The sequence below is a fragment of the Electrona antarctica genome (assembly GCF_951216825.1).
Source record: "Electrona antarctica genome assembly, chromosome: 11".
NCBI lineage: Eukaryota > Metazoa > Chordata > Actinopteri > Myctophiformes > Myctophidae > Electrona > Electrona antarctica.
The window spans coordinates 38,759,698-38,778,669 of NC_136792.1; the positions used below are offsets into that span (position 1 = coordinate 38,759,698).

Genomic DNA, 18,972 nt, shown 5'->3' on the forward strand with positions numbered 1-18,972 from the left:
TTGCCTAGTTGGCATCAAAATATGTAGGCCCATAATATCTCCTCAAATGGGGGTACGTATTCCCCAGGGTTCACTTCTCGGAGGTAGGCCTACTACAGGGATGGAATATGAGAGAAAGTGGAAAATGGAAAAATGTGTTTTCAATCAATCACCAGACTGTTTAACTGGACTTTTATGGCCACGGTTTACAATAAATCTGCTCAGAAGGCAAAATCGTATTAAACTCTCACTCAATTTCCTATTATATTATATTATATTATATTATATTATATTATATTATATTATATTATATTATATTATATTATATTATATTATATTATATTTATTATTGCGACTGAAGGTCGCAGTTAACTATTTCCCGTCAGTTTGTGTGTTGGTCGGGAATGTCCAAACGTGACATCACGTGACATCATCAGGGATGGAGCACATGACATCATCAGGGATGGAGCACATGACATCATCAGGGATGGAGCACATGACATCATCAGGGATGGAGCACGTAAGCAAAGCAAAGGTCTTTGTTTACCCAGGGTGAATGGACTAAGCTCGAGATGCTTGTTTACAGCCAGGCCCTGCTCATAGAACATTTCATGGTAGGGGTTCAATGCCTTGCTCAAGGGCACTTCAGCGGTGGTAATTTTAACGTGCCGGTCCAGGGATTCGAACTGGCGACCTTCCGATAACAAGACCGATCCGCAAACCGTTCGGCCACCGCTGCCCCAATACCCCAATGTCACGTGACATCATCAGGGATGGAGATCCCTGATGTCATGTCATCAATATTGGCCAGCAACTCTACATCTGACCTCAAACCTCAAACCCTTAGATCTCCATACATGGAGCTGACCTGTTCTGACATACCATATGTTGATCCTTCCCCATCCATCCTTCCTCTTCGATGTCTCCCTTTTGACTGACACCTGTCCATTCAAACTCTAGACGGGCGGCACGGGCCTGCCACAAAATTATTAGTGCAGCCGTGCCCGGCAGCCGGCTGTCACCCAGGCAGATGCGAGGTCGCTTCTCGCCCTCAGGGGTCTTACTGGTATTATATTCTTCAAAAGGTGGGCTAGTATTCTTTCATTGCATCATACTAGCTATGATTTTTCAAGGGGGTACTTGCATGTAGAAAACAGAGAAAGGGGGTACTGGAGTTTGAGAACCTGCTCTAATGTAGGCTAGTCATTTCTGATCTTGTTCCTCCTTGTCAGTCATGATTATGAGCTTGTAGGTTGGTTATTTCTGGCACACCACACCACCTTGAGACTAAATATTAAACCAGGTTTATACATTCCCACTCACATCCTTTTTTCTAACTTTAATTTGCTGAAAGAAAACTTCTCTACGCACAGTGTATTCTCCATTAGAATGCCCTTCTGACACTCAGAAGTGTCAACCCTCCCTCCGTCATAGTGGTTGGTATCTGCATTGTTGTTGTGATTGTGTTACGGTTCTAAATTAAAGGCCAATGTCGTTTTCATTATGTTCCCATTTAAAAAAAAACAACTTTAAATATGTATTCATTCTACTGATAAACTACCTTGTGAATGGGTGTCTGGTGGTGCCAGTTGGTGCACGTGGCACAAATATGGCTGTTGGGAGCCATTGTGATGCAGGTTTGACTGGAAACCAATCCCTTGTTTAGCATCTCTCTCTCTCTCTCTCTCTCTCTCTCTCTCTCTCTCTCTCTCTCTCTCTCTCTGCCTTTGGTTCCTTGTTTCTAATCTACATATAAATACATATAAAGTAGAAATAAGCTGGTCCTATTTAACTCCTAGTGCTTTAACGATACTTCTTGGACGACAGACAGTCCTGGCTATTGGTTGATTCTACAGGAATCTGATCTGTTTCACTCACGGGTCTCCCGTGTGTCGTGTGAAACTGAAAAAGGAAAAAAAAAAAATCAGCACACTGAGCACAGAGAACATCTGACTATGTATGTATGGGCACATAACAACAAAATGGGATATAATCACATGCTATAACTGAGAATAGATTTGACATTGTCTGAGATTTGTCAACACGTTACTTTCCGAGCTGTAGAACAGAGAACCTGAGAGAAAATGGGAAACCAAGTACAATGTACTTTTTTTTTGCTTGAGTATCTCAAAGACAAATGTTGAACTCTTTACTCCACTACATTTATAGCTTTAGTTACTATAGTTACTGATGAAAAAAAACTTTTGAAAATAGCAGATCTACAAGCTCTCTATGTGAGCTTGAAGGTTGGCTATTTACAAATAGTCAAGGTATAAAATAGTCAAGGTTAATAATCAATAATTATAACATGTATATGATTCTGAAATGGGTATTCTTCATAATGAGTATTCGTTTGCTATATTAATAAAACATGGCAAAGACATTTAGGCATAAAGGATAAGGCGGCGCGCAAGATAGGGCCCTAAGTATTTGACGCTTTACTTTTGTACTTTGACTTGTAACAAAGTATTTCTACACTGTGGTATTGCTACTTTTACTCAAGTTCAAAATCGGGGTATTTTGTCCATCACTGATTATAGCTTACCCATTTCAGTGCTCTTTTGTTCAGCAGAATGAACACTATATTCAAAATTACTCAATGTCATCATACCACCTGAGCCTATGAGAAGCCGAACAGCTCTGTCAGAACTACTGGGGTTCTGTAAAAATAAGAATTAGAATTAAACATTATAACTGAAGACATGGGAAGACATAAGGGTATGTTTTGCTGTGAAAATAATATTGTGAATGGATGGAGGTCATTCTCTTTGCCCACCCAGGTTTTCCTAATAGGAAAAACTGGGTGGGCAAAGAGAATGACTTCCCTCCATTCCATCCACATATTATGTGGATGTAAAAGCCAGCTTCACTGCCATTTAAGCTGATCATTTCTCTTCATTGCATTAATACCATTCATATGTATTGATTTTAACAACATGCTTGGCTACTTTAGTCTAAACTATTTACATATATAATTCTTTACTATGTGCTATGTAATGTTACTACAACCTGCTGGCGAATGAGCTCAATTTGAGTCTAATATCAAATTTCAAAAGAATTAAAGAATTACCAGTAATCAGGCAGGATTCTGATGCCTGAATTCCCAAATTATTTTCTAACATTCAAGCAAAGGTGTAGTTGTGTCCTGGGAAAATGGGCTAGGCCTACATGAAAATTACAATTTAAAAACCAGGCAAGGTCAGTGACTTTTGGTGTGTTGTGATTAAGAAAAATGCTGGCTGACTGGTCTGCTGCCTGAGGTCAGACCACCAGGCTGGCTGTGTGTCTATTTTTTTTTACGGTGCAGTACAAAGCTCCGTTATCATGGTGCAGCACACAGCAGCGGCTCTGACTCAGCAAATGTATTATTGGCAATAGCCGGGACTGCTGAACTGTTTCATTAATGTTATGTTCCAATGTGATATCAATGCAAATAGTGCTGTATTCAGTCTATTCTATTTTCCACTTAAAGGGCTATCTCCATGCAAATCAAAAAGGATGATGTGCTCTCACTACACCACATAAACATGCATAAACATGTATGCGTAAAACGGCATTCACATTGTAACACTGCTGCGTGTGCACACTCACGCACGCACGTGTTGTCTTTCTGATGTCAGTCTAGGCTGGACAACAGTAGGTTTAGCCCCCCAAGCTTATTCTCCTCTTGAGATGGCAACTGGGAACAAGGAAAATCTCACCAGTGTAGCATAATTAGTTCCACATTCTATGTCACTGTGTTACTGACACAGTGGCATGTAAACGACATGACCTCAGCTTGTGACTGAAACTTGTTCCTGTTCGCGGATGACTTGGCACTGCTGGTCTCAGACGGGAACAAACTGCAGGTTGAAAAGGCCCTCAGCTCTGAACTCGGTAGAATCTGCACCTGGCTCGCTGATATCAAACTATCATTATATCTGGGAAAAAATGAATCCATTCTCTTTGGATCAAATAGTAATTTCAGCAAGGCCGATGGCATCTCAGTTAAAGTGGGTCACTGTGGGTGACAATATTATCACACGAAAATATGAAATTACTATAGGTTCCATCCTGGAGGCAAATCTTTCCTGTGATAAAATGGCCATGAAATCAAAAAAGTCAACCAAAGAACAAGATTCCTGTACAGGATCTCCTCACTGTCTGGTCAACAAAAATACCCTAACAGGAACCCTCATACAAGGTTTCATGCATGCCTCATGGTACCACAGCACCTCAAAGGCCCTTAACCCATTGATGCCTGATGCAACGTATACGTTGTTCTACCCTTGATGCCGGCGCGCTCTCTGCGTCTCATCAGCTATTGGTATACATGTAGCAACATAACTATTTAAAAAATAATTAATCAGAATTTGAAGGTTTTTAGAAACCTTAGGTCAGGCCCTAGGATGCATTCCCAGATTCGGCCTCAGGCATCAATGGGTTAAAACCAGGCCCCAGACTTCCCAAAACAAACTGGTCAGGCTACTACTTGGCCTTACTCCCAGGCCAGAACCCACCTCACCCCTGCCTATGATAGGCTGGAATGGCTTAGGGTTGACGACACGATACAGCAACTTGCAATGGGCCTGGTCTACAAGATTCGCTATGCCTCTAAGATACCTATGTACCTGAAGTCCACAATCACAACACCGGAGGGAGATCAACAAACCATGTGCATCTCAGATTTGGCTCAAACAAGGGATTCAATTAATTTAGCTCCTATGCCACTAAAGTGTGGAACACCCTACCAACAGCCATTAAGAAATGTGAATCCCTAGACGCACTTTAACTGTATATATGATTTCCTTTTTTTCATAGAAGTGTATATTTGTAAGTCTTTAAATGTTCTGATGAATTGAAAATGGAGGACCCTGATATAAACAAGTCTTAGTGCTTTTTCTGGTTTTATCCTCGTAGCAGTTTTGGTATTGACCTGTACCTTCGTTTGAACTGGACCCATTCTACAAACTGTGAATAACACACACACACACATAGCTGTCTATAGGAGTGGTTGCACCACTCAAACATACATGAACGAAAGGCTACAACGCATTTCCAGGAGACTGGTCAACCATCTCTGCACCTTTTATCCGCTTCCGCACACTGCTAAATTACACTACTCAGTTAAATGAATAGCCAAACCTTGGAGTTTAAATTTACATGACCATTATTGTTCCTATACATTTAAATATTTGGCAGCTGTCACATTTTATTATGTCAATTAGCAAGTAAATTATGCCTTTTCCTTGTTTGAACAGATCAGAACATATGATTTTCTTTTTTCTTTTTCTCTGCAGGAAACTGTAGTTTGTACAAATGGCAGATACTCGTTTTCCAATTTCATCACAAATGATTGGCTTGGGGGGAAAAGGGGAAAGAAATGGGAGCAAAACAAATATTTTCAGCAGAATATACAAACGTGGGCTAAAAGCCAACATGTACAGTGCAATGACAGTGCTATCTCTGAAATGATAACATGATTCTAAACAAAACACTGTTCTGATCAACAGCTAGATTACAGTGTTGGCCATCAGCTGGACTCACCAAAGTGGAAGGTGTCACTGGTGATTTGCATTTAAATCAGTGTATTTAAAGGGAGTGGGAAAGAGGGGGCAGAGACAGACAGACGACAGAAGAGTGTTTTGTTTGAGTCCACTTCAGTGTGTGTATGTGTGTGTGTGTGAGAGAGAGAGAGAGAGAGAGAGAGAGCGTGAGAGAGGGAGAACGAGAGAGCGAGCATGAGAGAGAGAGAGCGAGAGCGAGAGAGCGAGTGTGAGAGAGAGAGAGCGAGAGAGAGAGCGTGAGAGAGAGAAAGTGAGAGAGAAACAAGAGCAAAACATTTCCTCAAGAATGCCTGTCTGTGTCATTGACAGACAGTACAAAGTCATGTAAACATTGGCACTTTTATTTGTGTTCCTACTGGCGTCCATTGGAAGACAAACTTTCTGCTTTTGAACGAAACAGAATTTGTGGTTCATTCATGATGCTGTGCCACCTTAATATACTGTATAGGGCTCCATTTTCGTCACCGCTAAACCCCTTATCCCTAAACTTCTTTGCCTTTTTTACTATTTTGAAAAACATTTTTGAATAGTTCAACTAGCCAATCTACATTGACACGTTGTGAGCTTGTAGACTGGCCATTTTAACTATTCAAAAATGTTTTGCAAAATAGTAAAAAAAGGCAAAGAAGTTTAGGGATAAGGCGTTTAGCAGTGACGGAAATGGAGCCCATAATCTACTATACTGGGGAAAACAAAAACAGGACGCTGTGGTCTGTTGTGAGGACAGTACTGTGGGAGTGGCCTGACCCAGTGATACAGTAATCCACATTTATGGAATCGGTGCCAAATGTAAATATTGGTCTCAATCCAGCCAATGTGCCACTTTCATTTTCACATCGCTATTTTGAAAAGTTTCAAAAGTAAAAAGCAATAGGGAATAGAGCTCAAGGGGTTCAATTAAATAAAGTTCAGTTTACAGTATGTGTGGATTTTCATTTACTTGCCGCCATTCCGCCATGCTCAATACTAACCTGTCTCTAATCCAAACCCTGACCGCACGCGGAAGCCACGTCGGAACGGCGGTGCATCTGAATGCCACTCTGTTCCCCAGTAAGGGAGGTCTAGGACTCTCCAACATCAGGACTCTGTTCCCCCAGTAAGGGAGGTCTAGGACTCTCCAACATCAGGACTCTGTTCCCCCAGTAAGGGAGGTCTAGGACTCTCCAACATCAGGACTCTGTTCCCCCAGTAAGGGAGGTCTAGGACTCTCCAACATCAGGACTCTGTTCCCCCAGTAAGGGAGGTCTAGGACTCTCCAACATCAGGACCAGCATTTGGACCTAGACATCTGGCATGGGTTGGGCTCTACTTTGGTGCAACACCCTCGTTTTTACCAATCATACTAATTAAGTGTGTTCCAGGTATGTTCTTATAAAAGAAGGGGGATCTGTCCATGTGATGATCATTCTAATATTGGGGATAATACTATGTTTGCCAGAATGGATTGGGATGATGTAATACTTCAATGTAAAACTTTATGGAAAAATATAGTAAGTACACAATAATAGTGTTGATGCAGAATGCAATTACAGACATTTATCTTAATATTTCAAATCCTTTTGCACTGTGAATTATGCATTAAGAAGTATTTATTGACCCTTTGTTATTTTTGTGTGCTTAAAATACTTTTCCAGTGTGTGAATATACAGGTAAAATGCAATTGAATAAAAAAAGAAAAAAACGATGAAGTTGAGTATTACCTAGATTGACCACACATCCAGGCAAAAATAGAGAGACAGGACAAAGCCTTGATCTGCCTCTTTTCCTACATAATATCTATAAGGGAGTGGAGAAATTAAAAGCAAGAGAAAGTGAACAATGTTGTGAAATGCACAAGCATTTCACCATGATATGCCAACAGGAGTTGAAGTTGAGAGCTTGGAAGACAGCTTGGAATTTTACTTAGCAAGAGTTACCCCAAGCTTTTTCAGGGGTTATTATGTCCTTATCAGTGGAGTCAAACTTTAAGTCAAACTTAGGATCTGCTGTTTTTAGTGCGCAACACTGACGCGGAACTAAGTAAAAATCTGACTTTTACTGTCATTCTGTCCTTCTGGGTCAAAAAAGACTGCATTCATCCATCCTCTGATTCTGAAAACAACAAGCAGCGGTCCATCTGGAGGGCATTCCTCAGTTATTCCATGACGTTTCTGTTGTAATCATATGATAGCCGGCGCTTAGCAGCAGTGGTCTGAGCATGCTGATTGGATGAAGGGAGGCCAGGGGAGAGGCGATGATTGGCTTTCAAAGGACTAGTCTTATCTTCCTGGTAGGACAAAAGAAACATAACACAGGTATAGCTCAAATTAAAACAAACAGATTACTAAACACTGCAATCTATAATGTTATCTAAGTGATTACTCAGTAATGTAGTCTATCTGGTCACCTTATGTTTTTATATTTATATTTAACTTTTTTGTTAAGGAGATAAAATAATCTTTACTCACCATGTAACTGTTGCCCTGATGAAGACATTGCAGTAGGCGGTCACGAGACACCCCATTGGCTCTCTTGTATCTCTGGTCAATCATTTTGTTCAAGTCATGGAAACTGTCTAACAGCCTGCAATGTTAAACACAACATGAGAATAAATGGATGGGGAGATGGATGAATAGATGGATCAGGGTTTCTGCTATTTTTTTTGCCGAGCAACGTGGCTGATACGATCCTAATTAACTGGCCAAATGTTACATTTACTGGCCATAACGTAATTAATACACATCATGTGCATGCTTGCAGATACTCTGATCACTACACCTCGTTCCTGTAGCGCTTCTTTCAACTGCATGCTTTATATAGACGGAATAGACGCACTGCGCTGTTCGTGAGTTTATGCCTTATTATGGTTTCCAAAAGCATATTTATACTCCGTCATACACATGGGTGTTGTTTGACAAAACGTTATGCGCGACACACACACACACACACACACACACACACACACACACACACACACACACACACACACACACACACACACTCAAGATGGCTAGCAATGTTTATATTTATCTGTCAGTTAAGAATAGTTTATACAATGAAACACCTCAGTAGCCTACCAAACTTATACACATTCAACAGTGTGAAATTTCAGTATGACTGTTGAGGTTAGCTATAGACACAGTTTCACATGGAGTAAAACCACATTCACTGCAATTTCTAGAATGTCCAAATTCAGCCTCTTTAGACTCTCTAACGTGTTTCACTGCACTTTGAAAATTCAGAAATCTAGCAGGATCAAAAATCACCCCGTAATTTTCATTTCTTTAACCATGTCACTTTGACCATGCACATGAAACTGTGATACCTGCTGCTATTTGATATGCTGGATATGTTTTCCACCTGCAGAAGAAGCATTCATGTTTTTCATAGTGCCATCTATCCATTCCTAATATTTAATTTGTATATTTTATCTGACTGACACTTCTGTTATTTGACTCATTCTGTGTACTGTGTTGCATGCCTTCTCCATTTCCTCGCACTTATTCTAATACTTCATGTAACTGGAATGTTGAGAGAATTTTGTATCTACACAATAAGGTTTCCGCTACCCGCTTATCACTACTGTGGAATCTTTACTGGCCTTTGCATTTGCTAAACAAATAATCATATGTCTGTGTTTTCTCTCTAGCTACAGTATGAGCACAAGGGATGCTTTGTAGCTCTCCCTTGCAGTTCCCAATATCAACCACTAGATGGCGGTCTTGCCGTTTATAGATGCTCCTCTTACAGAGGCAATGGTTCACACTTTGACAGACATTATTTTATCATTCAAATTTTACAGACATTCATCATTAAATGTTCTCCCTAATGAATGTGAGAATAACTAAATTTGTGTGATTTTGACATATGACAGAAGCCATTTCCTCCTACTATTTGTACCATGTGCTGGAAATCTCATGATGTGTGTGTGCCAGCCTCACTGACCTACTGTAACTGTAGTGTAAGCAAAATTGGTTTTGAGTAATTTCAAGAAGTAATGACAAATGTAATTTTCTCGAGTCTAGTAGATTGATGCCATCGAGAGAGGGTCCCAAATGTCTTACAGCTTACACGAATATATTTTCTAACTGAAATTCTTACCCTTGGTCCTGGGTAGCCCTGGTACTGTCTGGTTCATCCCTGAGGAGCTGGGCCAGAGTGGGAACAGCATCTGGGTCACAGGAGTGTGGTACAGGCAGGGAGGGGAAGGCCTCAGCAAACACAGCACTCTAAACGAGAGATGTGGAGATGTTCAACTTCTCCTCCACTTAACATTATCCATTTGATGTGGCCTGTATGTTTGTCTTTACTTTGGTCTGCATGTGTTATGTTTTACAACGTGCCGCTAAATAAATGTAAATTTTTGGAGGAGGGACAGCGAGTGCAGCTGGCGGTCCACACAGCAGCTGCCGGCATCGCCGGTGTCGGCCAGCACCAACCAACCAAACAAACAAACAAACAAACAAACAAACAAACAAACAAACAAACAAACAAACAAACAAACAAATAAATAAATAAACAAACAAACAAACAAACAAACAAACAAACTAACTAGAAGGCTTTGCCGGTGGCAGAGGAAACACTGCCGTGGGTGTTGTCGGCAATTGGCGGCGATGCCGTGGCTGGTGCCGCTGCCAGAAAATGCACTCGCTGCTTCTGGGGCACAGACATGAAATTGAACCTGTACAACATTACATTCACATGGGCGCAAATGTATAGTCAAACCAACTAGGCTAATTAAAGGCCACTTTAGCTATAATATACAATTCAACCACAATATATTTCAACCACATCTTTCACTGTTCGTCAACGGAATACTTTAATTCATCAAACACGTTCTCATGACTATACATCCCATTACTTGCTTAGTAAGTAAAACAGCTTTTGGTTTTAGCGCTCCCTTTACCTGGAATGAGTTACAATGCACTTTAAATATTGACTCCATGATCTCACTGGTGCAATTTAGAAACCTTCTTGTTAATCTTGTTGTTTTAAATTGTCATTGTTTCAATAAGGTGTCTTTATTATTGTTTTCATACCTTTTTCTTTGTTGTTTTATCCTGCTGTTCTTATTTCAATATTATTACTTGTGTTGTGCCTCCTGTAACCTCGGCATCATTGAAACTGCCCTCAATGTATTTCAGAGAAAAGTTAAAAAAAGGTTGAATGAATGAATGAAACGGGAAGCTGACGCTTCTGCCGCATCTGATGGTGAAGCTTCCAGCTTCTCTACTGCAAACACAGATAGTTGTGCACCGTGGAGGGTGGTGGTGAAGGGCAGAAACTTGACCTCTGTGGCACTCAAGCGCCGCCATACTTGCATATTGTAAGAGCCATTTGAGCCTATTTGGTGCTGTCATTGAAGGACAATCAAGGCCATGGTTGCCATGGTTACAGGGAGGGGTATTTAACCTTGGCCCTAATCAGGTGCAGGTGTTGCTGACATGTAGAGGCAAACAGTTTTTAGACTGTGTTTGGAGGACTCATGGCTACTGCTATATTCTTCTGACTTATGTTTATTTATTATGTATGTAAATGTATGACTTTAATAAATATACTTCTTCAACTGAATGGACACTTTTGGACAGCACGTTCTTGAGCACACGTACGTCATAACACCAAGCTGGCTGTTGGTAACCAGTAACGCCTAATAATGGGGTTTAGGCGATACAATTAAGTCTAAAAACTGCCTCGGTTCCATGTAGACTAATAGGGAAGTCGAAGAACCAGCGGTCCAGTTTTGGAATGGACACGCATGCACGGTAGGACCGGGGCGCAGCGTGTGTTGCAAGAATCGGCTGCTAGCAAGTTCTGTTGTTTGGAGGTGATCAACTCAGAGCTACTCGGAGGCAACTCGGAGGCGCTTTAGGGAGTCAGGACTTCGGCATCAGCAGCACTGCTGCCACAGCAGCCAGCACTGCAGCAGATCATCGGCGGCGGACACGGCAGCACGGTTTCAACCCAGAGAGCTACAGGGGTGCTACGGGGACATCGGCAGCCACGCTCGCCGCAGCTGACAGCAGCGGATCGGGACCGGAGTCGGTCTGACAGTACCAGACCATACGGCGGAGGAAGATCATCCACGGCACGCTTCACCAACCGAAAGTGTGATACGTTTCAGTGGCGCAGGGCTACCGATGCAAACAATGTGTTGTGACAAACTATATTGAACATGGACCATTGGACCATTGACCTTTTCCTCATGGAGAAAGGTGAGGCGCAAACTTGCGCTTACAAGCAGCCAACAAATGACAATGGGGTTGAACTTGAGTCTGGTGATGGGGTTGTGGGTGTGGTCAAAATGACTCACAAAGATTTGATTGAAAATATTGACACTTTGCAAAGGGACAGAAGGGCAAAGCGGTACAAGCTGAAGCTGTCTAACCCAAAAGATGTTGCCTTGTGGAACGATGAGCAAAATTTAAATGAGGCTAAATATATATTTTGCAACTTTATGAGTACTTATGATGAAGCCGAAAATGCTCTTCCAAAATGGCACAAAGTAAAAACGCAGAGTTTTGACTGTTTTATGGATGAAATGGCCAGATGGATCTAGAGTGAAATGGACAGATGGCTCTATGGTCAAAGTTGCCTTGATGGTGATGATGATGATATGATTTCGGATATTGAGAGTTGTGTTGCTGCTCATTAGTGTGTCAAAGACAATGGCCAGGCTCTGAAGACACAGGAGGAGCAGAAGGTGAAGGTGAAGAAGCCTGCTGCTAAGAAATCTGTGAAAGCAAAGAAACCTGACAGCTAAAGGGCCAAAGAAGGTGGCACCAAAGAAGCTTGCAGTTGTCAAGGAAGTGGAGAAGAAGGTAAAGAAACCTGCCACCAGGAAGGTAGCAGCTAAAGGCTCAAGTAGCAGGAAGAAAGAAAAATGGCAGAGCCAAAGAAAGAGGAAGAAAGGAAAATGGCACAACTCAAGAAAGAAGAGGGAAGGAAGGTGGCAGAGCTCGAGAAAGAAAAGGATAAAAGCAGAAAGACTTGAATAAAAATCTGCCTTTTGTCCTACAGATTAGCATTTGAGTTTGGTTATTGCAATCATGAATATTGCCTGAGTTATTGCCTTAAAATGTTGCACTGTGTTCTACTGTGTTTTTTACACCAGTAGAAATTAGGGGCTGGTGTGTAAGAGCCATTTGAGCCTATTTGGTGCTGTCATTGAAGGACTTAATTGTCAATCAAGACCATGGTTGCCATGGTTACAGGGAAGGGTATTTAACCCTGGCCCTAATCAGGTGTTAATTGTAGCGCCTAAACCCCATTATTAGGCTCAAATGGCTCTTACACATATTATTGAAATATCTCAACAGACATGCATGACATGACATGAGTCATGAGTCATGACTATGAAAACAAGAGTGTACCAGATTATGATAGGTCGACGGCGTGTCTCTCTCTTCCACAGCACTGACTGGCCACCACTGGCCGGATGTGTCCTGGTCCCCACCCAATAAGTCCTGAGGAAAGGCTGTCCAGGTGTCTTGTGATTGGTGTGATGAGCCGTCAACCCAGCTTGATGTCCAATGAGAAGTTTCATCTGTAATGACATGGTTTCCAAGTGCTGGCACACCAATACACACGCACGCACGTCGCACACGCACACGCACAGAGAGAGAGTTTTGCCATTACTGCAATATGATATTCCATACAACATCAAATACTGTTGTAGTTGTGTCCTCTGTGTCTCCTCTGAGTGTGTTTCTAGCCTGGACAATACTGATGAGTTACAATACCTGAAGTAAGGTATTATTATTATTATTATTAGTAGTAGTAGTAGTAGTAGTGGTGGTGGTGGTGGCGGTGGTGGTAATAGTAGTAGTAGTAGTAGTAGTAGTAGTAGTAGTTGTAGTTGTTGTTGTTGTTAAGGAAGTAGTATTGTTGGTTTAAACAATTAAAGCAGACATGATGAGGTTTGGTCATCCATTTTCCAGACATAAAACTGCCTGCTCTACTGAGAGATTAAGTATAGCCCCTGAGTTTGTTTGTGTGAATATCCCTTTAACTGCTGCCCCATAACCTGAGGCTAATAGGAGCTTACAGTCCCAAGCTCTCTGTGCTGGGTACCTCCCTCGCTTCATCTCCCCTCAGCCCAGCTCAATGCATGATTAATATCGAGAGAGAGAGAGAGAGAGAGAGAGAGAGAGAGAGAGAGAGAGAGAGAGAGAGAGAGAGAGAGAGAGAGAGAGAGAGAGAGAGAGGAGGGATAGAATGAGAAGAAGAGGAAAAACAAAGTGAAAGAGTGAGAGAGAAGGAGAATGCTTTTCTATGAATCTAGGAATCCAGGTCAGATGAGACTTTGGACTGTTTATTTTATTTTCTTTCTTTCTTTCTTTCTTTCTTTCTTTGTTATTGTGGGCTAGTTGGGGCTAACCACAGGGCCCAGCACTACACGGTTAAGCAGAACTCAACCAAAATATCACATGTTTAAACCCTGAAACAATCCATTTAACAGCCATTCATGTGTCCTGAGTATTGGTCACTTATGTCTTATTATCATTTACATCACAGTAAGTTCCTCGTCCTCTAAAAAAATTGAACTTGAAAACATAATGCAAATCTGAAGTGCTTTTTGGCAAGTAGGTGTAAGAATAATCATAGATAACTGTTGTATACTGTTATGTTACAGGGATTAAAACAGTGACATAATATTAAGTAAGAATTAGCTAGCTCAGTGCTGTCCTAGCTACTAGCTAGCCATGTTAGGACCTGTAGTGGAGACAAGGCTTATAGGTGATTACCAGAGGATGTATGCTGCAAGAACAAAAAGAACTGACTAACCCTGGCTATTGTAGAGAACAAACAGCTACACACAATGTATTCTTGGGAGTAGGCTATAGTGTGGGGAAATGTAATATTAGAATAATTCAAAAAAGAAATCATGTTTTATGGTTACCCATTATGAAATACAGAGTCAATAATGCGCTACTACAACTTTTATGAAAAATATAAAAAATATATAAATATACAAGTCTCTTCATGCTCTCCCTCCCTCTCTCTTTCTCAGTGCTTGCTCCTAACCATGTGTTAGTGTGTTATGTGTTATAGGACCCCCTCTAAAATGAGATGCTGCTCAATAAAATTCAGATCAAATTTTTGTTAGTGTTTTTTGTTGTTGTAGTTTTGGGGGGAGCATTTTTAAGCCTTTATAGACAGCGATAGTGGAGAAAGGAAATACGGAGGGAGTAGACAGTAGAGGGATGACATTCAGAGCATAGTCTGGTTAGCCGGCCAGGAATCGAAGCGGGTACTCATTGATCATGGAATTTTACGCACATGCGCCCTAATCGGGTCACCCCCTGACCCTAACCATGTGGTCTAATAGCTTCTAGTCATGTGTGTTGTTTCACTGAGACAGGCAGACAGACTACTGGACTAACTGGAGGTCTGAAAACACCACTTCACTATGCTTTTAGCGTCAGTTCAGTCAGCCATAACCACTGATCTGACAGGACAACCCTACTAATGCGTTATGAAAGTGGGGGGAGAAAGGCAGAGAGACAGACAAAGAGAGAGACACGGCAGAGGAGACATGTAGAATCGGGAGAGAGACGGACGAAAACATACATAGACAAAAGAGATGGAGAGAGCTACAGACAGAGACATGGTAACAAAGAGAAAGGGAGAGGCAGACAGACACAAAGAGAACGCTTGGCCAGACAAACGGATGCAGAGGGGAGTGTCATATAGAGACACTGTGTACAGTGTGTAGCAACCATCAACACTTACCTACACTACCCCTTTTCCCACAAGGCACTGGGGCAGACATGGCAAATCCCTTGCACCATGCCGGTCCTCCCTCTGCCTGCATAAACACTCCAAATTCATCTTCCTCCTCTTCTGTGTCCTCCTGCCTCCCCCTGTCTTGGTCACCCGGCTTGGTGGCCACTGTGTTGCTCCACACCTTGCCCCTGTCTCCGTCCTGACCCTGTTCCTCCTCTCTAGTCGCTAGTGCAGCGCTGTCCCCTTCATTCCCCCTTTCGCTCCCTCCTTCCAACTTTCTCTCTGTCACTGTGGCCACCCCTACCTCCAGACAGGGCAGGCCTGTTGCCATGGCTCCCATTGGGGGCCGAGGGGGGGCAGGATTAGCCGGGGAGGGTGCATGTGAGGTAGAGGGATAAAGGCGAGCCGAGTTAGCAGTAGCGGTGGTGGATGAAGGGTTTCGCGAAATTGGACCGGAGGTCTCTTCATTGACAACAGCACAAGAGATATTTGCAGTAGTGCTACTGGTAGGGGTCTGAAAGAATGAACTACAGGGCACTGAGTTCAGTGGAGAACAGGCAATAGCCTCTCTATCCTTTGCCTGTTCCCACTCTCCTGCTTTCCCAATGTCCTCTCGAAACCGTTCCATTCTCCATACATGCGCAGACTCCTGTCTAACACACTCACTGGTAAACTCATTCAGCTTCTCACCTATGTTGCGCTCATTTTTAACATGTGCTTTAATAGCGCCATCTTGCAGTCCTTCGTTGCTTTCTTTCCTCCGAATCGCCTCCTTTTTGCTCTCAACTGTTTTCTGCCTCCACGCTAAATTCTCTCCCTCCTGTAACTTGGCATTCTCCTCTCCTCTGTATTCTCTTGAGGCCTCATCTCCCTTTTCATTATCTGTCAGATTATATAGCTCCGTTCCACTACATTCTCCCTCTTCTATTGTCTTTTTGTCCTGCTCTTCGGTGGCGTTTGAGATCCCCACAGCTGTCTCAAACACAGAGGCATCTCCATGGCCATGCACCTTTATTTGATGTGGATGAGCCCTGTTACTCTCTCCATGCACCTGCCTGTCCTTGCTGTTTCCAAATGGGTTCTCTATAGAGTTTGTACTGGGGCCTCTGTCCTTTTCAGATATTGAATGGGTGTCTTCGTTCAATTCAGACCCTGGTCCATTGAAACTATCAATCACAGGGCTGGCCACTTTTTCCACATAAGACATGTCATTGCCAGAGTTCAGTGCTTGCGGAAGAAATGTGTTATCCAATTCTTCTACAAGTTTTTGATCCAAAACTGCTGTATCCAAAACCCCAGAGTTGCTTTCCCCTATGGGCTCCCTCTTGTTACTGTACTGTTTGTTGTCTGTTGCGTTGTTTGCCTGTACTACCCAACATGAACCGGACCCCTGCTCTACAGTGGAGGTGCTGCCCTCTACAGGGCTGGATGGCTCTGTGGTTTTGAAAGGGAAGTGGGGAACATGGCTGTGGGGAGGACAGTGGGAGGAGAGAGGCAAAGTGTCTTCCTCAGAGCAGCGAGACTTGTTACTCTTCCCTGCGTCCTCTGGACATTCTGACTTTGCTGACTCATGTTCAGCCTCATTACCTCGTTCCAGGTCAATAGATCCCATCCTAGGATTCACCATCTCCTGAGGGTGTTTAGTAGTAGATTTGACTGCAGCACAGGTTAAACTAACGCTCTTTCCTGTGTCATTACCGTCTCCACTGTGTCTCGTGGTAAAATCACTGCTTATATCAGGGTCATAATTAATGCTGTCACAATTTCCTATATGCATTCTCACGTCCCCTTTGGCAAAATCGCTCTCTTTCATTTGGGAGCCAACCTCCTCCCCTCGCTCTGAACAGAAATCCTCGCATTGGGAGGTTTGCGTCTGCAGAGCTGCCCATGTCTCCGTGGTCTCCTCGGTTACCTCATCTCGCTCCTCACAACTGCTCTGGCTGGAGGGTAGCACAGAGGAGTCATGAGACTTTAACCTGGTAAGACCTTCCCTCTTCTCCATCATGTCTTCCAATTCCTTTGCCTTTTTCATCTCCTCCACTTCATGGCCAAGTCTGTCCAGTGTGCGAGCATCTCCCGCTGATCTTTTATCTCCATCCAGGCCCACCTGCTCTCCTCCCGTTCCTCTCCTTAGGCACGGAACGCAGGTCTTATCCAAAGTGTCGTCGCAATGTCTGGGGCTCCTGTTTGCTCCTGCTTTGTCCTGCTTAGGACCCCTGCCATCCTGCAGGGAACAGGGAGCCTGTTCACTGCTCACGCCGTCACCAGGAAAGCCTCCTTTGTCTCTCTCTTCCTGCTTTTCTTGTGGAATTACTCCTCTGGCACCCGCCTCCTCTTCCTCCCTGGCCCGCTTCTCTCTTTTGAGGCCTGTTCTCTCCTGTGCTCTGCCTGCAACTGCTGTGCCGCAGGACTTCCTCCATCTCCGGCCGGAACGCACTCTAACGCGGTTTACGCAAACTGGAGGAGTCGGCCCACTGTCCCTCCTCCCCACTGGAGGTTCTCTGACCCCTCCTCCTCCCACTTTCCCTCTCAGCCAACCTCCCACCAGTGTTGATGGGCCTGTATGGGCCATGCCCAGAGAACAAGCCCCTGGCTTGGTCGTTGAATACAGGCAGCTGCCTTTCTCAGACCGGAGGAGGAGGCATTGCGTTTGCGTCTTCCCACCACCTTCTGAGGTTTTCAGGGTAGCAACTGTTACCAGAGCCCCTATACCAGCCTGCCTGACATTTACACCCAAGGGAAGTCCATATCCCATCCGACCCCACTCCTCGTACACGTCTCCGGGCCTGGGGCAGGAAGGTGAATTATCTTGACCTGCTGCGGGTGGAACTGCAGGAGCCTGTATTCCTCCCACCAGCCCACCAGCCTTTCGTCGGTTCTTAGAGAAGAGGGCCCAAGCTCTAAGGCCCCTGACTAGAGGCAGGTCCCCAAAGCCAAGGTCCAATCGGCTGGGGAAAAGCAGAGGGCCTTTGGGGCATTTCTGGAGCATCTCCTTAGTGGAGGCAGACACATTGAGACATGGGTAGTTGTTGTTGTTATTTTGTTGGAGCATAGTGCTTGTTTGTTTTAATGCTCAATCCTTGCTTTTTTATCCTTTTCAAATACAGGTCGTGCCACTGAAATGAAGTCTCATTCATGAGAAAGTGCCACCCCTCTATCGAGTATCTCTCATTGATATGTAACAGCTCATTTTCATACAAATTGGATTCTGCAAAAGACTCTGCCGTCGTGATGGAGAGAGCTTCCCTACTATCAATAATTCCTTATTAAACAAAGGAGTGAGAGCTCATTCCGAGGAGGACAAAAGCATCATTAAATGAAGAGAGAAATGCATTCCTTTTTTTGTCAGACTGGAGTTTGACACTCCTAATTAGTGCTTAACTTTCACAGTCACCCGGCAAAGAGAGACAGCCCCCGTAGCCGTCGGAGCTGTCAAAGTTGATGATGAAGAAGATAATGACTGGTTTGGGTTTTTGCCTCCGACTGATTCCTGCTGACAGCGTTGTCAACACTATTCTCCCAGCAGCAGCAGCAGCAGCTTCATCACAGCCTCTGTAAACTATGCTCTTCTCACAGTGGTGGGTTGGAGTGAATGCAGACAACAAACAACCTAAAGAGAGGGGAAACAAAGCAGGCAATCAGAGCCTTATAAGAGGAAATATGATTTGGTGAATCCTTGCCAGCATAAATCATTCAAGGGGGGGAATTCTGAGAGGTATAATTGAAAATAGATTGGTTTCAC

The 18,972-nt window shown here is 43.3% G+C and overlaps 1 protein-coding gene across 1 annotated transcript; it reads right to left on the reverse strand.

Moving 5' to 3' along the window:
- Nucleotides 1-6,200: 6,200 nt before the first annotated feature.
- On the reverse strand, nucleotides 6,201-18,282 carry LOC306932145 (uncharacterized protein; the record flags this gene model as incomplete). The annotated part of the gene is made up of 6 exons (XM_079513846.1): nucleotides 6,201-6,563; nucleotides 6,786-7,791; nucleotides 7,973-8,087; nucleotides 9,606-9,733; nucleotides 12,875-13,071; nucleotides 15,921-18,282. The coding sequence occupies 5 exons, from the start codon at nucleotides 18,280-18,282 to the stop codon at nucleotides 7,660-7,662; spliced, it is 2,934 nt and encodes a 977-aa protein (XP_079369972.1). The 3' UTR covers nucleotides 6,201-6,563; nucleotides 6,786-7,659.
- Between the last annotated feature and the right edge of the window lie 690 nt (nucleotides 18,283-18,972).